Source organism: Manacus candei, unplaced genomic scaffold (genome assembly GCF_025592945.1).
Source record: "Manacus candei isolate 608988 ecotype Guabito, Panama unplaced genomic scaffold, ASM2559294v1 h1tg000088l, whole genome shotgun sequence".
Taxonomy (NCBI): Eukaryota; Metazoa; Chordata; class Aves; order Passeriformes; family Pipridae; genus Manacus; species Manacus candei.
This window is the reverse complement of record NW_026138136.1, coordinates 3,825,530-3,846,844: the sequence shown is the minus strand read 5'-3', so window position 1 is coordinate 3,846,844 and position 21,315 is coordinate 3,825,530. Positions and strand designations below refer to the sequence as shown.

Here is a 21,315-nt window from a genome sequence, read left to right as displayed (position 1 = left end):
ATCCTGCTTACAAACCTATGCAAGTCTTTATGCTGGATTTTTTCCACTTAATGAGAGTGTTAATTAAAAATGCAAGAAAATATGGACAAATATCTCCTTATGGTTTAAACTCCAAAAAATCTGTGGCATGAAAGGTCAGTGATAAAATCCATTCTTCATCATGGTGGTATAATAGAAGCAGGTAAATTGAATGCTGTACCCACCATAGGATCACCAGTCCACAGGAAGAGGCACCGAGGTCCTTCTGTAAGCTACTAAGGAAGGCAAGAACTTTCTAAACTCTTTAATGGCTCTTCTGAGTTAACGTGACTAAGTGGCCTATGGCATTGGAAATATATGTTTCTGATGTAGGAATATTTTAGATAATACACCAAGACAGTCTTACAAAACACAATGCATAATTTTAAGAGCTTTTTAGAACACGTCAGTTAAATTTAAGAAGCACGATAAAACTCGTAAAACATAAACATACATACATGCATACATGTATTATAAAGTAGCACATACCTCATGAGGGTTATAATCTGGAGGCAACTTCTCTAGCATCTCATCAGCAAGACGCTGCACCACTGCTTCTCGGGTTTCCCCTCCTCCACTACTGCTGTCTTTGGGCTGGATGCTCGCTATTGTCCTTAATGTCTCATTAGCCAGATTGGTCTGGTAAGTTATATCAGCATTGCGGTGAAGTCCAAATACCTTAAAGTAAAACGGTAAAAAAATAGGGGGGAAAAAAAGTGATTTTTCTTCTAGAAGTATATACATGAAAGAATGCATGAAAATGGATAAACAAGGAAGAAAATTCTCAGCTCCATAAAACAACAGATATGAACAAGTCAGTGGAAGTGCATCCATTTAACTGGCTGAGGACCAAATTACATGAAACATTACATAGGTTGCATATCCATTAGCATTTTAATTCATATCAGTGGAGGGTTTTTTTAAACTAATCTTTTGATTATCTTCACATTGATCGTGCTGTGAAGTACTAGCAGTACTCCAGATTCCTTTCCAGTGGTTCAGACTAGAGCTTGTTGGAAACATGCCATATGTGGAGACTGACCCCTTACCACTAGTTCTTTGTCTCTACAGGTCTATTGCTGTTGTATCAGTTCAAGTAGATGCCTCTAATAATCAAACCAGTTGACATTTCTAACATGTTTCATTTAATTCAGTTTCTGAGGCTTATAAGCATGTAGCATGGTGCCATATATAAAGTACCTAAAGATGGTGATATATTTTGGATATTTTATGGTTTAACTATTTTGGTTGAAGTTTCCCCCTCCTTACTTCTTCTGCTGAAATTGAATTATTTTATTTCAGATACAGCTAGCACAGAATTACTGCAGAGCTGCCCTTTGTCTGAATGATAATAGCTTTCTCAGAAACTTCCACTGAAATATCAGTAAGTCTATAATTGTCAGATTGACAACTGCAACTCTCCTCCAGGAGGAATTGTATGTACTGTGACTTATTTCACAAGCCCTCATTTAATTATAGCTAGCAACTATCTTTTAGAAACTTCAAACCACTGATCCTACAATGAGGAAAGCTTGTCCTCAAACTGAGCATGAAAACCAAGCAATCTTCTGTTCTCGCATTTTTCAGGTTTTCGTATTTTACATTAGAAATGGTACATTACAAAAAGACACTTCTGGAAACCAGTATTTACATACTTTGAGAACAGAAGAAAAAGTGCAATGTAATATTGTTATACTTGCAAATCTAGAAACTCAGAGACCAGGGATATAAGTGGTTGCACTGGTGCCAAAGCCAGCAAAGCTGCACTGATTTAGACCAGTTGGGGATCTTATCTTTATAACAGCACAAAGAACACAGTACAGACCTAATACCACATGTGAGAGAAGGTGTGACTATAATTAGTATGCCATTAGATTCAAGATAGGATTTAATGTTTTACACATAGTGGTTTACTTATACTGAATATGAGTGGTTTACTCATACTGAGCTGTAAAAAGTGAAAATACCAATGCACTTTATTACACTCATATCCTATATGGAAGGAAAAACACATTTGAAGATACACTTTTCTGCTTTTGCTCTTGCACATTAAGGGCTTATTTGTTTGGTTTTGCTCTAGCAGATTTTGTGGCAATGTTATAACACATGTTAGGAACATGAAGAATATCTGCTATTGTGAATGTAAATTGGAGTGCTGGTCCAAGGGCTAACAACTACTGGTGTAATATTAACAAAGACAGGGCTGTTACATGGGAGACAACTCTGGTTATGTGATTTTATGCAAGTGATGTATGAAAAAATAAGAACAAAGAAACCAGTGGGTGGATCAGTGTTCTGCATGTCCTGTATATTAATCAAGAAGCCAAATCTTATTCTTTTTGATTCAAAATCTGTGGAAATTTAAATTAAAAAGAGGATGTTGGATTCTGTCTTTCATGGCTTTTTAGCCTTATATATCCTCAAAACCAATTGCTAAATCTCTACACTCCTCTGAAATCAAAGTAATTTTCAAGGAGTTGCTGAGTTGGGTTCACCCTGGCTGGATGCCAGGTGTCCACCAAAGATGCTCTATCATCCCCTTCTCAACTGGACAGGGCAGAGACAATATAACACAAGGTTCATGGTCTGAGATAAGGACTGGGAGAGATCAATCATCAGTAACAGTCATAGGCAAAACAGACTCAACTTGGGGAAATTAACTGAATTTATTACCAATCAAATCAAAGTAGGATTATGAGAAATAAAACCAAATCCTAAAAACACCTTCCCTCCCCCCCCCCTCCCCCACCGTTCCCTTCTTTACGGACTTAATTTCATTCCCAAATCCTTTATCTCCTCCCTCCCACAGTGGCATAGGGAGATGGGGAATGGGGAACAAGAGTTGTGGTGAGTTCATCACACATTGTCGTGGACTCCTTCCTCCTCAGGGGGAGGACTCCTCATACTCTTCCCCTGCTCCAGTTTGGAATGCCTCCCACACAAGACAGTCCTCCATGAACTTCTCCAGTGCTAGTCCTTCCCATGGGCTGAAGTTCTTCATGAACTGCTCCACGGTGGATCCTTCCAGGGGGCGCAGTCCTTTAGGAACAGAGTGCTCCAGCATGGGTCACCCTTGGGGTCCCAAGTCCTGCCAGCAAATCTGCTCCAGTGTGGACTGCTCTCTCCAGGGGGCTACAGGTCCTGCCAGAAGCCTGTTCCATCACGGACTTTCCACAGGATCACAGTCTGTTTCAGACATCCACCTGCTCCAGTATGGGCTCCTCCATAGGCTGCAGATGGATTTCTCCTCCATCATGGACATCCATGGGCTGGAGGGGGACAGCTGCCTCACCATGGGCTGCACCATGGGCTGCAGGAGAATCTCTGCTCCAGCACCTGGAACACCTCCTGCCCCTCCTTCTTCACTGATCTTGGTGACTGCAGAGCTGTTTCTGGCACATATTCTCACTCCTCTCTCTGGCTAAATGTTCATGTGCAGGTTTTTATCCTTCTTGAATACATTATCCCAGAGGCACTACCACCATTGCTGATGGGCTCAGCCTTGGCCAGCAGTGGGTCCACTTCAAGCCATCTGGCATTGGCTCTGTCAGATATGGGGGAAGCTTCTGGCAGTTTCTCATAGAAGCCATCCCTGTAGCCCCCCACTACTGAAATTTTGCCACACAAACACAATACTCGAGTTTCACAGCCCTCTTCAGAAGTCAGTGTTCATTCTGCTCAGAGGACAAAATTTCATCAGAAAAGCAAGGACACAGCAAGCAGACCACTTCAGCCTTCATTTCTTAACCAAAATTGGAAAGGGGAGGAAACAAAGATACACTGGTTAGACTAGCACAATATCCTTTCTGAAATGAAGAAGACTGGGAGATTAAAAGGTTAAAAGTTTTCATGAGTAATTTTGACAGATTTTGGAATGAGAGAAGAAAGTCACAGTTTGCTTCCTAAGGAGTAAAAATGTGAAGGATAAAAAGATGTTTGCATTCCCGGACTTGCTCCTATTTACATAAAAGCCAAAGGTAAAATTCCCCTATCTCAAACCATACACACGGATTTTTTTACAGGCATCAAAAAACACTTTAAAAATACATTGCAGCATTGTGAGCTAGGTCCCCAAGTGCTTAGAAAAGCAGATCCATGAAAGTAGCATCAGAAATCTCATAGAGCCAAGCCTCATACACTGATAGGAACCACTTCATGAGGTGGGCTCAAATGGATCCCACTGGTGCATTATCATGTCTGCTTTTACCCTCATTCGGAAAAGGTGCATCATTGCACACACAAATACCTTTACATTCTGCTTTCACTACCTTCAGAGATTCAGAACTTTTCATGCTTAGTTTATGACCTTGGAAACTTCTCACTCTCTCAGCCAGGATACTATCAGTAACTGAAAATCAGTTTTTTCTGTTCAGTTCAGTCTATTTAATTTTAATAGAACTTATTTCCAATGGCATTTATCAGCTTAATAGAAATGAGACAGAAATCCAGAGCATTTACTTCTGTTTCAATTTTCCAGAGAATTCACTTCTATTTCAATTTTAACTTCATCATGTGTGTCTGTACTAGAGGGAGCAGAAAGTAGTCCATCCTCCAACCACTGTGACCACTGTGGTATACACGTTGAGTCATGTAAAAGTGGTTGTAACCAGGACCCTGCAGCCTATCCCATCAATTCATGGCAGCATCTCTATCCTTCTGTTGTAAAAATGGAATAATCTCCCAATTATAACTTGAAAAATGAGACCATAGGGCTTTTTTACTTTCATTATTTCTCAGTTTTCATTCCTGCTCAATCCTATATGGAACTGTGAAACCATAAAATAGTTCGATTTCGTAGGGATCTCTGAGGGTCAACTAATCCAAAGCACCTGCTGAAGCAGGGTCAGCAAGAGCAGGCTGTCCAGACAGTGTCCAGTTGGGATTTCGATGCCTACAAAGACTGAGACTCCACAACCTCTCTGGGCAAACTCTTCCAGTGATTGACCACCTTCACTGCAAAAAAGTGTGCTCTTGTTCTCAGATGGAATTTTCTGTTGCTTCACTTATACCCATTGCCTCTTGTCCTTTCACTGGGTATCATCAAAAAGACTCTGGTTCCATCTTTACACCATTCCAACAGGTTTTTATATACATTGATAACATCCCACCCGAGCATCCTCTTCTCCTGGCTAAGGAGTTCCTGGTCTCTCAGCCTTCCCTCATATGGCAGATACGTGTCATATGACACTTATCTAACACACACATTGTCAGCTTGTCTATGAAGTTGTTTTTGGGGGTAAGGTCAAAGGTCTTGCTAAAGCTGAGTTAAAAAATATCCACAGCTCTTCCCTAATCAACCAAGCAGGTCATTTCCTTGTAGAAGACCAACAGGTTGTTTAAGTATAATTTCTCCTTCACAAATCCATGCTGGCTACTCTCAGTCATGTGCTTGTCCTTCACATGTTTGGAAATGCTTTGCAAGAGGATTTTCTCCAGCACTTTCCCAGGGACTGAGGTGAGGCTGACCAGCCTGTAGTTCCCCAGTTCTTTCTTCATTGCTTCTTGAAGATTAGACAGGTATTTGCTATCTTTCATTCTTCAGGAATCTCTTTAAATCACCATCACCACATAAAAGTATTCAGTAAAACCTGAACATGACATCACCCAGCTAGGTACCATCAACTGATGTTGATTTTGTTTGAACTGATGTTCATTTTGTTTCAATGCTCCCCAGTCTGATCCTCTACCACCCCGGCTAAGTTTCTTGTTCTGGACCTTTCATCTCATGGGTCTGGGATTCCTGGAGTCCAGTGTTACTAGTAAAGACAAAGGCCAAGAAGGCATTTAACCTTTTCCATATTTCTCAGAAGTTCTCCTGCCCCATTCAGCAATTGTCCCACATTTTCCCTTCTCATCTTTTCATTGTTTTTGTGAAATCCATTTATCTGTGCCAGAAAGTTGTCATGAATGCACTCAAGATATCTCCTATGGCACTTGAACCCTGCTGTATCACTCTTCCAGCAGATAATTAGGGTTGTTAAAAGTCCTCCATGATGGGACCAGGGCCTGTGAATATGAGACTTCTTCCAATTCTTTGAAGAAGGCCTCATCTACCTCTTCCTGGTCAGCAGATTTGCACTGAATACCCACTACAATGATCGGTGTGCTAATCTCGACCTATACACACATGGTTCCAAAAAATATACCTGATTAAGTTATTTATTTGACAAAAGTTCCCTTTAATATATTAAAATATTTTACCTCTGGTGTATCAATCACTGGCAATTGCTCTATGTACTGGAGATAGTCTTCAACCGTTTTCCCTTTTGGAATAACATAATCTTTGTAGAAACAAAATTTTTCACTAAACATATGCTCTCCAAACCACACTCTTGCATAGGTATTCAGCAGTGCTTTGTCAAAGTCATCAGTGACACGGCCACCATATTGTACTTCTCCCAGCATATAGCGAACACAGCTCCAGTTCACTCCATGTTTAATATCCACATCACTCAAATGATTCTGAATGAATTGCACACTGGCTGTGAAGTCTGCCTGATTAAATTCATAAGGAATGTTCCAGCCCAGTGGACCAAACTTTCGCCTTTCCTGTAAAATAGATAAAGATAAAAGACTGATTGATAGTAATTCTGAAGAAAACTTAAATGCAGAAGAATATATGAAATATGCTACTGTTTGAGGAAAGGGTGTCCAAACTCATTAGCCATGATCATTGCCTAGCGTCCTCCTATGGAGTAGATATATGGAGTAGATATATTCATATCACTGCTGCCTCTGCATGGTGCAGATGCCCAGTTGGAAAAACTGCCTCTTGGTGAATCATTTACAGATTCAGCTGGCAGTATGCAGGTCTTAGGGAAAAATCTGGTAATTAAAAATTTTTAATTTTCACCAAGAAAGAAGTAATGGGTCAAAGAAAAGCACACGACAGGTTTCCATTGGACCACAATGTATCACTGCATGGATGCCATAGACCTAGATTAGCTAGGCTCCATATATAAATTAAGGATACTGCAAAATCTATCAATAGAATGATGAAAAGTTGTGGTTAATCTATGAAGCATTTTCTTTAATAAAATTCCTGAAAGTCAAGACCCAAAGTCTTCTTCCACTTACATCTCCTCCTACAGGTTTCAGAGTAGAAAGGACTTACACTCGCCCTCTTAGACCTTTTCACTGTGAATGCAGCAGTTTAGGATTATGGTTTTCCAAACCGACCTGTAAGTTTCTTTAATGTGCTTTAATGATTTCAAATATTAGTAAAAAACCAGTTAGTTGAAAGACATCACACAGTCATGCCCAAAGACTTTAACAGAAGAATACTCTAATTGATCACTTGTTGATTGCCCTTTTTTCCCTCTGAAATACCATCTCTGTTGGAGGTACAAGACCAACATGAGTAGAATTTTAAGTTCTAAAATAGTTGCAGTAATAGAGGTGTGTTGTTTTCTTATTTTATTTGTGTTAATTTACCAACAGGGGACTTCCCTTTAAACATGTTTTTCATTTAATAACAACGTTCATTAACAAATGAAGCATAACTTTATGAGAGAAGAAAAGAAATATATTTTTAAACCTGAACAGTTGAGTGAAGAAATGCTACAGCATATAGCAAAGGTTTCCACTGTGGCATTTTGCTCACTTCTAGCATATCCTGAGTAACAGCCGAGTATGTTCGTTTTAAGCCAGCTTTCACACCTAGAAAATAAATATAAAAATGGAATACATGAGAAAAAAATGTAAGAAACCCATAAGTCCAACATCTTTTAAGTATAATTCTCTATTCTGATTTACACTATCATCTTACTTAGGCCTTCAAATACTCTCTTAGAATCAATTATCTGTTCAGCTGGTCATAACAGGCAAACTTCAATAGCATTTTTTTTAGTCAGATAACACACGAAATTCAGTTCAGGAGTCTGAAAGAAATTAAAATTAAGTAATAGTATCCTAAATGTTACAAGTAACAACTGAAATATAAACATAACTATTCAGCAACTATATGGCAATCAGAAAGACACCTAATATAATATGAAATACAGCACTGAATATCCAAGAGTTTGTTTTGATATTTACTTAAAAAATGAGATTTTAGTTATACCTAAGATAATTTTATTCAGATTTGATCCCTATTAAAATCTCAAAATTCTGCATGCAGGTTCTCCAGCTGGTGTACAGGCACCAAGATCATGAAATGAGAGCCTAAATTCATAGTAGAAATACTAATACTTGGGGAGGTTTGTTTGAGCACTGACATCTCATATCCCAGGAACAGCTTTAGGCAGTTGGTACTGATACAATCTATGCTTCCACGGAATACATAAGCCTGACTACTCCCAAATGCTTTCAGGCAGTGCTACTTAAGCATTATCTGCCTTTGGCAAACAACCCGAGTATGAGTTACGGACATCAGGTCCCTCTTATGATATCTTCCACCTAACCAGCTTAACACAAGTCTAAAAGGACAGATTTCAAGTGCAGTGAACAGATTGTCCAAGTCATCATACTTCCTATGACACAATAGAAGTCCTTTTGCTTCTTTCTTCTTCATAAAGATCCTGTAAAACAATATTCAAACACATAGCTTTTCCAAATATTATAAGGGTATCATAAGAGAGTTCCAAAATCAAACAAAAGTGCCTTATCACACTGTGCTACCAATGTGGCAGGAGAGTACTAGAAAAATAAAACTGTTTGTATATTGTCCTGACTTCAATTTTTACACCAGACATATTTCTGTCACTAAATGCAAGTTGTAAATTGGCTCTAACTTGACTTCTAAAATAACCTCTTGGAGCTCTAGGTTGTTACTATTAGAATGATAGGGAGGGGGCCACAGTGCAATAAAAACATGTTGAGCACTGAACACAAACAGGGGAGGGGAGGAGAGAAAGAAGTTAGAAATTTTTAACGACAGACTGACTAACTTGAGAATGGAGTACATATGCTGAAACAGGATGTCTTTCACAAGACCAAATATTTTGTAGACATCTTACTAATGTTCAAAGGAAGATAAATGCTGAAATAAGAGCTTTAAATGTCTGAAGCTTTAAATATGACCTTGGATAAAAATTCTCAGTTCCTACTGACATCATCAACTGAAATCAGTGGCAACACGTATACAAATAAAGGGCAAGTTAATGCATTACATAGTTTGTTAACAATGAGGGAGTTCAAAAATAAAGTTGGTGTCAGGCTTGAGGATTCCTTTTTGCTACAGTCCAAAATACAAAGTTACTCTCCCCTATCATACATAGGGGAGCATATAAAGCAAGATTATAAGTTGCTTCTACAAACATGAAGAATGCCTGCATGTAGCAGCGTAGTTTGGGTAAGAGGGAGAGATTCAACAGCAGAAGAGCAACAGGTTAGAGACTATGTAGAAAAGCTGGTTGTTTTCATATTACACAAAATAACATCAAATAGTTGACACTGGAAGGGACCCCTGGATATCACGTTGCACAACAGCTCTTCTTGAAGCAGGATCAACTGCAGCTGGTGGTTCAGCACCATGTCCATGTGGGTTTTGAGGGTAGAGTCTACAAACTCACTGAACAAGCTGTTCCAGTATTTCACCATTCTCACGGTGAGTTAAGTTTTTTCTGATGCTGAAGTGGAATTTCATGGACAACCATTTGTGTCAATCACCTCTCTTTTCGTCACTTAACACCACTAGGAAGAGTCTTACTGTTTTCTTTACTCATTTCCATCACATATTTATATGCATTGATAAGATACCCCTTTTCTCCTCAAGGCTAAACAATCATCTTGGCCTTTCCTCATATGACACATTTTCCAATCCCTTCAGCATCTTTGTGCCCTCTCACTGGACTCATTCCATTCATGTCTTTCTTGCACTCCAGTTAATACAGAAACATGAGTCCAAACTGCCAATTAAGATGCAGATCATACATTGTGCTTTTGCATATAAACTACTTAGGTTAGGAAAACTGGTTTAGAGGCCCAGAAAACATCCTAGTTTGAGGAAGCATCCTGGAAATGGGGAAGGATCCTGGATGTAGGGAGATGCATGGAGGCAAATGGCAGGGGATACCCAGTAGGCCAGTAATGTCCAAGACTAATAGCTGCAAGTAGCTGCACAGTGAAACCAACACTACTGTCTACTCAACCTTCCTGGACCAGCAACAAAGTCTCTGATGGGAAGAAAAGTCAAGATGAATGCATTACAGAAGGCTGGGAGCATGATAGAGTGAATGTTTAATTTGAGCAAATAGCATAAAAGTCCTAATCTCATCAGTTCTTAAGTGAACCCTAGTATTCAGATCCATTATGAGTTGTTATTAACTGTCTTGACGGAGCCTAAGGGGTGATTCAGTAGCAGCTCACAAATACTTAAAGGACAAAATAAAAGATGCTGGGATCAGTCTCCAGTCAGCAGTTCCAGATGACATAACAAGAAGCAACAGCAACAGATATATACTGCAGCTTTGGGTGAGGTTAGGTGTTCAGAGAGTTCTCCCTTTTCCTCACCCAATAGAGTACAGGACTGGTTCCACTCTGCATCCTTGGGTGGGATCAACAGGACAGAAAGAAAAGACTGATGGGGTGTACTAAAATTAAGAAAGGACCACTGTCCTGGAATTATCCACAGATTGTACGCAAACAACAAAATCACTATCATTTCTGTTACAAAACCAAGAAATATCCATTTTCATCCCAAAAGAATCATGCTTTACACATTGCAAGACTGATTTAAACAGTACTGTACTTAGCTGAAACACTGCAAAAAGTATAGGGATACTTAGTGGGTGGGGGGTGAAAAACAAGCCCCCAGACTCCAAAAAGGCATGGTTTCCTACCTTGAGGAGGTTCATTGGTAAATTTTATGGAGGACTGTAAAAGATTAATAGGAAACTCTGGGTGAGCCTCTGTAGTGATCCAGGTTCTGAAATCTTCACTAATAGTTTCTATTGTTGTGATGGTGTCCATTAATTCACTAAGAAATTCCAAGCCAAGGTGGCAGTTCTGTAGAAGGAGCCATCCTCCATCTTGCATGCACTGATTTAACAGGTGTCTTGCATGGACTTCCTGGCCCTGACCCATTGAAATGGCACGACATGGAATGTTCTAGAATAAAAAAGAAAGTTTCTTTTATATGTAGTTCCTTAGAATGATTATACACATGATGTATTGCTTCCGTAGGTCCATGTGTAGTAACATTGTGTCACAAAGAAAAACATTATTATCAATAATTATATTAAAACAGAGTTAGGAAAAAAAAAGTAAAGCACTTCAAGTTCCTTTTATCTTCCACCTGCTGGAAAAAAACTACACCTACTGGACACAATATTTTTTTTGCTGATCTAACAAAGTCAATGGGATAAGACAGCAGAAACATTTTCCTATCCTTTTCCCCATTTTTCCAAATAAAGCAAGACATAAACACAGCAACATAGTTGCCTGACCATTCTATTTACTGTGATGTGGATTATCTTGAGAAGGGCAGATACTAAGGTTTCAGACAATAATTAATGCACAGAGTAAACCCAGCAATTCTGGTGTCTTCTCAGTGACTGAATATATTTTTTTCATCTGAAAGAAAACTACCAATGAAGCAGGTAGGACAGCAAAGATTGGTTCACATTTAATCATTCCTTGGGAAACATTCTGAATCGTTAAATGGCAGCTGTGGAGTCTCTGATTCAGAGGATTCTAGTTTGGTGATCTACTCGCTCTAGGAGATCTAGAGCAGATCTAGATTCAGAAAAGACAAAGCTTATACATGCAAACACAAGAATTCTGGAATTTTATGGAGTCTTTTTTCCAGAACCTATGGGAGAATAAAGCCAGTTGTTCAGAAAACCAGAAGATGATACAAGTTATCACGAGGGGAACTGAAAAAGACAAGGTGGCAATCGGGACCACACAAGTCTGTCAGTAAAGTGCAGGCAGATCCTCTCCTGCTTATTGTTCATACTACTCTTGTTAAGTAGGCAGCCCCCTGGCTTCAGCTGGTTGCCTGACTCCCACCAGGGAAAACCAGAACTATCAAACCCAGGTGAGCATGTTATTCTGTATACATGTTGAGGGCAAAAGAATTGATGAAAAGGCTTTGTTTCATGGACAGTTTCATGTTCAAGACCTACAGTTGAGTATCCCTCATGCTGTGAATGATGAGATGCATAAAGACATCAATCTGGGCCTGTCTTCAGCTGGCTGAGAGCTACAAAGGTTAATCTTGAGCTTTACTGCTACTGAGACTCTTACTGTGAAACAAAAGAGAAGGAAGACATCCAGTTCTAAACAGTGTGGATGAGGCTACCCTACTTTTGGAGGAGAAGAAGATTAAGCGTATGTCACAAGCTGTGCTGGGTCATTTAGCCTTAGGGTCAGAGAATGGACCCTGACCTGATTTTACAAAACAGTATAAATATAGCTGCTGTGTATGATTCTTCACATCCTGGCAAGATTAGAGGAGAAGAGAATGCCAAAGATAAGAAAGCAGTTAAATCCTATTGTCAGGTCAGTAAAACTTGAAACTGTAGCTAAAACAAGCAAGGCTAAACAGCCCATGAAGTTGACTTCATGATAGAGGAGTAAAAAATTTTATCTTTTCTAAGATACATCTGAGTACAGCTAGCACTCCCATAAGTCAAAGGCTGTGACTACTCCTGTATGAGTGCATAAATATTCAGATGATACATTATTTCCTAACAAAGCATCTACTCATAATTTGCACTTCTCAGCAAGGTTATCTCCCAATCATTAAAAGTTATAGAAACATCAAGAGAAGGAAAAAATATTTTTCGGTATGGATTGTCCTCATTTTACTCCTTCTGAAAGAACTCTAACGAAATGCCAGCATACAGAATGCTTCTTTCAACAGTGAGTCATACCAATACATCTGTGTCATCTTAGTACGCTGCTATCCAGATGAAAATACTAGCATTTTAGTCACTACAGTGGCCCTGACAGTTCTTTTGAAGGTTCTGTACATAATTCCTGAAAAGAAGAAACTCTCTCTACAATAAAAAAAATCTGGGTTTTAATGGAGTCAAAGTGCTAGGAACAATAAACTTAATTTTATTACAGAAAGTTAAATTTTCACTCCATCTTCAAGTGAAAGTAAAGGGGGAAGGAATGCAACTAGTTTTAAGATAGAGTTTGTTTGGTTTATAAAAAAGGTTATGTAGCTCAGTAGTCACAGACATTGTTTCCATTTTTTGGGGAGAAGGCCATCTCAACAACTAAATTTTAGAGTGAAAAGTAAATTCTGGACACAAATTTGAACATTTCTAACTGCAGATAATTGATTTATATTGTTAATATTATACTTAGAGGTGCCATCAGTACTGAAAATCAATTTTAAGACTACAAGTCATGCCTGTAAAAAGGAAATCCTTGAAAAGTAGGCCCAGCATGTATTTTGGAAGCTTTTTATCATTAAGAAGAAAAACACCAAACAACAACAGCCCCCCAGTGAATAGAATACTTTGGAGGTATAGAATCGCATATATACCAAGATGAGATCCTTGGTACAGCTAACCCATGTTAAAGATTTAGTGCGGAAAAAAGCAGAGAAAGCCCAAAGAAAGACAGGAACTAAGTACACTTTGTTGACAGACTAGCAAAGTAAACCCAAAGTCCTCTTGCAAATGTTTCTGGAAACTGTAAATTATTTCTGGATATATTTTTCAAATCTAGAGAACTACTGAAGTGCTCCTCAAGTTCCACAATCTTAATATACATTTTTATTTTAAAAAATATCTGTATCTGTAGTTTGATTTGCAGAATTTGGATGGCTTTTGTAAACTTGAAAGGTTTCTATATGCTGTGGGGTTAGATCTTTACTTCAAGAGATGAGGCAAGAACTTTACAGCTAAACATTGTGGTTGACTTTTCATTTACAGTTGACATTATAGTTGAACGTCAGGTTATGACAGCTTAGCTGATGTTGCCTTGCTCATAAACCATGTGTGAAAAAATAAGGCAATCCCTTTAGCTCTTTTGCAACCTCACTTTCTATTTATTCTATGCACATTTCCTTAAAGCATGAAAACTTATTAAGACTGTCCACAGCAATATACTTTTGGATTGACAGCAAAAACTTCTATATTTTAACAGTCACAATCACAGAGCACCTTCTACCTACCAGCACTTCCCCAGACAGGCTAAGGTCTTGCTTAAGATTTGACAGAATGGGAAAGCATTCTATTCCACTCCTTGCAATAGTGGCTACAAGTGACTGGCTGACTTGTTAGGAGATTAGTGTTCGCCGTCCCCTCGCATGGCCAGTGGGATAAAAATACTCAACTTCTCAATGCAAGTCAGGGTTAAGTTCCAGTTGTATGCTCTGAATTGCTTTCAACTGAGTCAGTCTTTACTGATTAGAGAAACTAACTCCTACTGGAGTACCCATCTAGAAGTCCATTTCACAGGATACATATGTTGAAGAACCGGACAGGTAAATGAAAACATTATCACAAAGGTGACACTCCATTTGTATTCATACCATATGCCATGAAAACAGGAATCCAAACATGGTCATCTAATGTGTTTGCTTGGAATTGAAAAACAACTAAAAAAAATTTGCCATTTCTAGTATATAAATATTCTTGTAGTTAATTTCAAATATTCTACAAAGTCAAAATGGTTTTTAAAATAGAATTTTTTGTGATGCATTTTTACAGTGCATTGCTTCCAATAAGCCTAAAAATCCTGCTCACCCAACTACTGTTTTTGTCCCTCCCTATATTTGTGTATTTGTGTCTGTCTGTTTGCACAGTTCTGGGAGATGAGATTAACAGCTTCAGAATAAAGATTCCTAAATCTAAACACTTAAATGAGAGTTAGAGTATTAGCTGTCTTCAACACAGACAGACAAATAAGAGTCCTGATTTTCAGAGAGAACAAGTATCTACAAATTCTAATTAATAAGCTAAAGAGATTTATGGGTGTTCCCCACTTCTGCAAGTATGTCTTACTTAGTGTATACCAAAATCCTGCACCATTAAATGAAGATGCATTCTAACAAGGAGGAAAATTTATGGAAATCTACTGTAAATAACTTGTTCTTGGGAAAATTTTACATTCATCTATGCTGTGAACCATAAAACAAAGCACAGAGTGCCTTAAAGTAATGTTATTATGTAAGAAATATTAACTGTCTCCATCAAGTGAACAGATTGAATTGTAGGGTCTTCAAGTTAATTTCTTTTGTCACCATATTTATGATTATTTTTCCGTATCTTCCTGTGATTGTTCTTGCTCCCAGCTCCTACAGTGAATGCAACACAATGTAAACCACAAATATTGTTTGGTTTCACAGCTCAGTACTTTTCCTAAGTAATGGACTATCATAATCTGCTGGATAAAGATGGAGGGCTCACTGGAATCAAACAACTGTAAAAAGCAAGACTGTAATATTTCCATTTCCTAGTAATTTCATTTTGGCTACTAGTCAAAAATTAACTTTCATTGAACACTAGTATGAATACAAACATCATCATTTGAACTTCTATAAAATGTGGAAATATCATTTCTAGTGCAAAGGACAGTTAAAATTGTCTTTATCAGCTTCAGACAACTCAGTTTAGAGGATACCTTTGATTTTGCAAGACGTTCTATACTTTCAGTGGGGTCAGATCCCACTGATAAAAGGCATGTCAAAGGTGTTCGACAGTCACTTTCTGTCCACATTGCTTCCATTTCAAGAATAAATCCTTCTGCATATTTTCCTCCAAGAGATTCTGCAATGTAGTGTCGAGCCTGAAAAAGAAAAAAGGTAGGTACCAGAAATATAAATACCTTTACTTTTTTTAATTTAGCATTAATCATTGATGTGGAATTTACCAATACCTACACTGGAAGGCAATGACTTTCTAAACTTTCATTTTCAACTTTGCTGTAACAGAAGTTACAGTCCACAGGAGGCAACCACTGAAATTCTCAGATAGCAAACTTCAAAGAAAGAAAAGAAAGAATTCTGCTCACACACCAGCCATCCTGTGAATATTGTTGCTAGAGGATGCTAAATGCTTTTTTTTCTAAAGAACAAGAAAAATCTATGCAGAATAGATCCACTGTTGGCTCTGAGGAACAGCCCAGATATTGCCCCTAAATTACTGACTGCTAAAACTTGGTGGGTAGCCAAAGAAAAGCGTTTCTCTACACCAGTTCCATTCTTAGCTCCTCTAAGCATGTATTGCTGACACTGTCTCTACAGCATAGTGGATTAGACAGATCTCTCATCTGACCCAGTTACTATCTGCCATATATTTGTTGGAACTTCAAACAAATTCTCCTGTCCAGTGGTTATCCAATTCAAGTCTCTTACATTGAATATCTCTTTCTACAAAACATAAACACAGCTCAGACTTTATCCTTAAAGGTCAAAATTTCCCTACACCTCTATTTTCTTCTTTTCTAAGGCATTTTCTAAAAGAACTTCTAAAGCTACCCTGGAGTATGAAATTCTTTTTTGACTGATGTGATTTCCTAGCTGTGCAATGAGTAGCACAGATTCAGAGACATCTATGATGGAGAGAAAACACCAAGGAACAAGGTGGACTGAGGAAGACATCAATTGCAGAAAAAAATAACTTAGTCATCCACTATTAAGTGTGACTTCTGTCCTAGCAGAGGCAGGTAAAATTTATAATACTTGGGAAAACACAGTAGGGAAAGAAGAGATAAAGGAGATAGTAACAAAAACTTTCCCTCTTTCCTCAAAAAATAAAATAATGACATTTTTTGCAACCATTGTTCCGAGACAGTATTTCTCAAAGATGGTTGGGCAAGACAGTAAGATAAATAAGCAGTACAGCTTTATTATTTTGCTCTGTTTAAATTGTGGCAGATGGAGATCCCATACTTCTCTACTGCTTACCAGCTGCAGAATAGAAAAGGAAAAAGGATGGAGGGAGTCTTGTTGAAAAAGAGGTCCATGAAAAAATGATGTCCCCTAAAACCAACATGGATGCTATCGCAGCATGCAACATGTAAAGTTGAGATATGCAGGAAAGGAAAAGTATTACTTTACATTATAAAGACAAAAAAAAAAAAGTGAAAAGAGGATACTCATAGGCTCATATATCTCTTTTACACCTTCATAGAAAAGAAAACTCCAAACATCACAGACTGTGGAGAAACTGCTAGTCTATTGCAGATTCTTTTATATTTACCATGAGACTGTCTTAATTATTACTTCCTCCATATGGATGGGAAGTAAACAGTTTATCTGCTATTTTAGTGCACCTGTCATAAAAGTGAACTGTTCTCTTTCCACTTCTTCCATAAAAAAAACCCAGGAATGTATCTCTTGATTCACCAGATGAATGCAACTACTTTACAGGTTTCATGACCTGACTTTAGAAGAGCCACACAAAAACAATGGTATTCTTACAGCTCCAGCACAGTTTATTTCATGTTCTGCTTTCCAATTCATAGCAATTAAATAAATTAGTATTTTCACACGTATTTATTACGAGGATTTCAATATCTGATTTTTTAAAATAGCTCACTCAGCAACAAATAGTATGATAACAACAATTCAGAGAATGTAAGTTTGGAACTAGCAGTTCTACAGGAGATGCCACATGGCATAACTATTGTACAAAAGCATATCTTACCTGGGCAACAGTATGATCCGGGCACCAGCTACGGACAAGGAGCAACTTACGGAATTGATCCAGTAAGTTGTCATAGCCATCAGGAATAACAGCTTTTTCAGGTGCTTCTTCATCAAACCAAGCTTTCCAAGACTTCTCATTCTTAACAATTTGCACCAGAAGTTGATTGAAAGGGTACAAATTAGATAACTGCACGAGATTGAGCCATGTCATGTCAAGGATCCACTTTTTTGGTTTTGGTTCCACAGAATTCATATCCAAGCTGGCACCTCCTGCAAAGTGAAACGTATTGTAGAGGAAAACATTGTTAAACAGAAAAAATGACAAGTAATAAAAAATACTTATTTATATAATTTATGGAGTACAAATCCATGTAAATCAGGACTTAGAGGCCTAGAATTTGCATGGAAGAATCATTTAACAAAGACCCATTGGAGAACCTCCCTCAGTTCCTCCCAAAGCTGATATCCCAGTAATTTTTGTGCTGCTCCCTCTGCATCTGTAGAGTTGAAATAAAACTTGACTACCTAAAATGATACTCAAACCCAGGTCTTCAGACCAGATGTAGAAAGAACCTATGGTTAGCAGAGTCTCCCTTCCCTGAGACTAAAGAATAAGAAAGCACATAGTGCATTCATTTCCAGGACTGTGCAACTTCAACAGCCTTTTAGCTCAACCATCACTCATCGTCATGCCCATTTGCACCTCCAACACAGCTGAGCCACAGCTGAACAGTAAATCAGTGTTTGCCAAACAAACTGAAATATTCAGATGCCAAGTACCTGACTGCACTTATCTTTGTACCAGATTGCACTTATCATATCTAGGAGACCATGGGGTCAACCCCCATACAATTTTATAAACCTTACTAAAATTTTTCTTTTTCATTGTGTCTAAGTACTGACATACAGCGGTGGCACAATGTAATACAATATAACAGTGTTTTACAACATGTAACAGACTTCCCCTTTTTTATACTGTTACATAACCATGGTAGAGTCCTCATGCATTCACATGCTTGCTCATCAGCGATCAAGAGAGCTTTTGCTTTTTGTCTGCAATCTCAGACATAGGTATGTGACAACTTGAAAAAGAGGTAGATGAAAAAGAGACAATAGATTCTCTCACAAAGAAATGGACTTTTTTTTCCTGTTTTGCAGTGTAAAGCAATTACAATAATCCTCATCTAAGCATTATTTTTATAACAAGTTATCTATATTGCTCTTGTTTTGGAAAATTTGTCTCTTAATTCCCTCTTAGGCTATATATGCTTTCATTCACCAGTTAAAAACCAGAGATATATTGTTAAGGCAAGCACTATCATTAGCAGGCATGTGTGAACAAGAACATTTTTAGAGAAATTACCTTTTATCAATGTCTCAAACTCAGCATGTGAAATTTTCTTGGCCTGCAAGTCAATCGTCAGTGCCAGAAGCAATGTAAACAGGAATCTGTGATTTTCATACAGCCCTCGAACTGTATACTTGAAGACTTCATAGGTGAGATGCTCAATTATATATATTACCCTCTTTGCTGTGATCTGAGATTTCCGAGATCTTTCCACTGATAGGTCAAAAATGCCAAGGAACTGCCGTAAGGATGTTTGGTACATGACATTAACTGAGCTCATTTCCACAATTAGGAAATAAAGGATGCTACCACGACCTGCAACAGGACGATACTCTTCACGTGCAGTATTGATTTTCACCTCGGTTTGCATTGCTATGCTTATTTTTTCACTGACCTTAAAATTAATGAAAAAGACCATGAAGATTAAGTTGTGTCACTTGTAGTTTATACTGCACAGGCAAAAAGAAAAGGTCTTGATTAAAACCATAATAGTATTTTCAGTTGAGCTTTGCTTCCCTCTGTCAGTGTTTCAACAAAGACATTGTGTCTTCTTTTGTTACAACACTTAGCACAATGGGAATTGATTCGAACTTACACCTGCAAAATATGGCTGGAATATAAAACAGTATCCAAGTAACAGTTTAATTTTGTAACATTTTATGTAGAAAAATTACAGTGCTTCCACTACTTATTTGTTAAGAAGTCAGACCTTATATAGTGTCTCTGAATAAAAAAAAAACAAAACCAACAAAAAAACCAGTCCAAAACAAAAAAAAACCCAAACAAAAAACCAAACCAAAATAAAAAATGCCAAACAAGAACAAAAATCTGTCTACATATACCATATAAATTACAATTACAGTGCATTATAAATTCACCTCTTCTGCTGTTGTTTTAGTGATCTTTAGGACTTCTATTAGAGACTCATCTTCAACCAATGAGCCTTCCATACTGGTTAGACGGCAGAGTAGATTATCTTCAAGCTCCTGCATTTTCCTCTTGTTAGATGTCACTTGTTCCATCAGTTTGATTCTTTCTGCCTCCAGTTCCTGTATTCAGAAAATTTCCTTAGAATATTTAAAATTAATTCAAAGAAAGACTCCTTATAAAAAACCCCATGATTTCACGCATGTCAGATTGGAGTATTTGTTGCCTTTTCCGTGAAATACATAAATATTACAAAATATTTCTGTAGTAAAGCAATTTATATGTATACTGAATATATACAAAATTAATTCATATGTACACTGTATTTATTTGATTAATGCAGCATACTGGGGAATGAAAACACCAGAATTACCAAGAAAAGCTTCCTCACAGTAAGATGCAAAAAGCACTAAAGCCAGTTTCCAATGTGAAGTGACAAAAGCCACATTACATTAAGTACTTAAAATAAGATCAGACCAAGGACATGCATTGTATGGATGGATTTTACAGTGTGAGTCAAGTTGACTGGATGACCTTTTCCATTTCTAATTTCTACGATTCTGTGATTTTGAAAGATACCATCCTCTACTGCTTATAAAATAGGAAATGTTTCAAATATTATTTATGTCATATGGAATTTTTATGCCATTTCTACAAGACAGACAATGACAAGGGAACAATGACGTACAAGTCAGCACAATGCCAAATGAAATGAGGTATCTGTATTGCACAGTCCAACACAGCTTAGGGATACTCTTGCTGGCTACCTTTATTTAATTAATCAAGTCAACCTTCTTGTAAGAAATGGGTAGTTAATAATAGTCTACCTACAGCTATAGCTTCAGTTTATTCTCATTCTCGTCAACATGCCAAGTTAGAGAGAAAAGGAGATGTACAGAGTTATACAGTAGGGGAGGGGTTCTCCCATATTTCAAAGTGACATATTTCTTTAGTTTCACAAACTTCTGATTTGGAAACCTGTTTGAAATATGGTCTAGGGCTATAGAATGTAGCTTCTATGGAAGCTACAAGTAACTGCATTCCAAAAAGAGGAGAATGACTTAAGCATCAGTCATTCAGCTTCGAATTTTCTGCATTTACTTCTTTTTCTATGCCCCTAATGCAAAATAAAAGATTCAAACTACACAAAAGGAATAGTTCTACAGAACACTCAAACATGCACTTAAGCACATGTTTAAATTCCATGTAAGGATGCGTTTTGTTTAGTAATAGACACTCTACCCATTCGATTTGTAAGCCTGTAAAAGGTATCTTTTGGAATTAGCAAATATACTAGATGCAAGTCTTGTTTGCAAGAGAATTTCTTAACCACATTTGAAACATAAAAAATACCTCTTCTGAACACAAATAGTGGCAGCAACTTCATTATCAAAGTATAAAAAGATGCTGATAATTTTTTTCATATAGTCACAGGAGCAATCTATAAAGCTGAGAAAAATAAACATTT

The 21,315-nt window shown here is 37.7% G+C and overlaps 1 protein-coding gene across 1 annotated transcript in view; it reads right to left on the bottom strand.

Moving 5' to 3' along the window:
• LOC127482479 (dynein axonemal heavy chain 5-like) overlaps window positions 1-21,315 on the bottom strand; it is a 158,229-nt gene that overhangs the window by 21,602 nt on the left and 115,312 nt on the right. The window contains exons 66-73 of the mRNA XM_051812846.1: window positions 19,799-19,969; window positions 18,936-19,314; window positions 17,571-17,842; window positions 15,544-15,708; window positions 10,800-11,067; window positions 7,556-7,677; window positions 6,220-6,567; window positions 508-696 (exon numbers count right to left, since the gene is read on the bottom strand). Coding sequence (XP_051668806.1) covers window positions 508-696; window positions 6,220-6,567; window positions 7,556-7,677; window positions 10,800-11,067; window positions 15,544-15,708; window positions 17,571-17,842; window positions 18,936-19,314; window positions 19,799-19,969 — 1,914 coding nt within the window. The remainder of the gene's footprint in view (window positions 1-507; window positions 697-6,219; window positions 6,568-7,555; window positions 7,678-10,799; window positions 11,068-15,543; window positions 15,709-17,570; window positions 17,843-18,935; window positions 19,315-19,798; window positions 19,970-21,315) is intronic.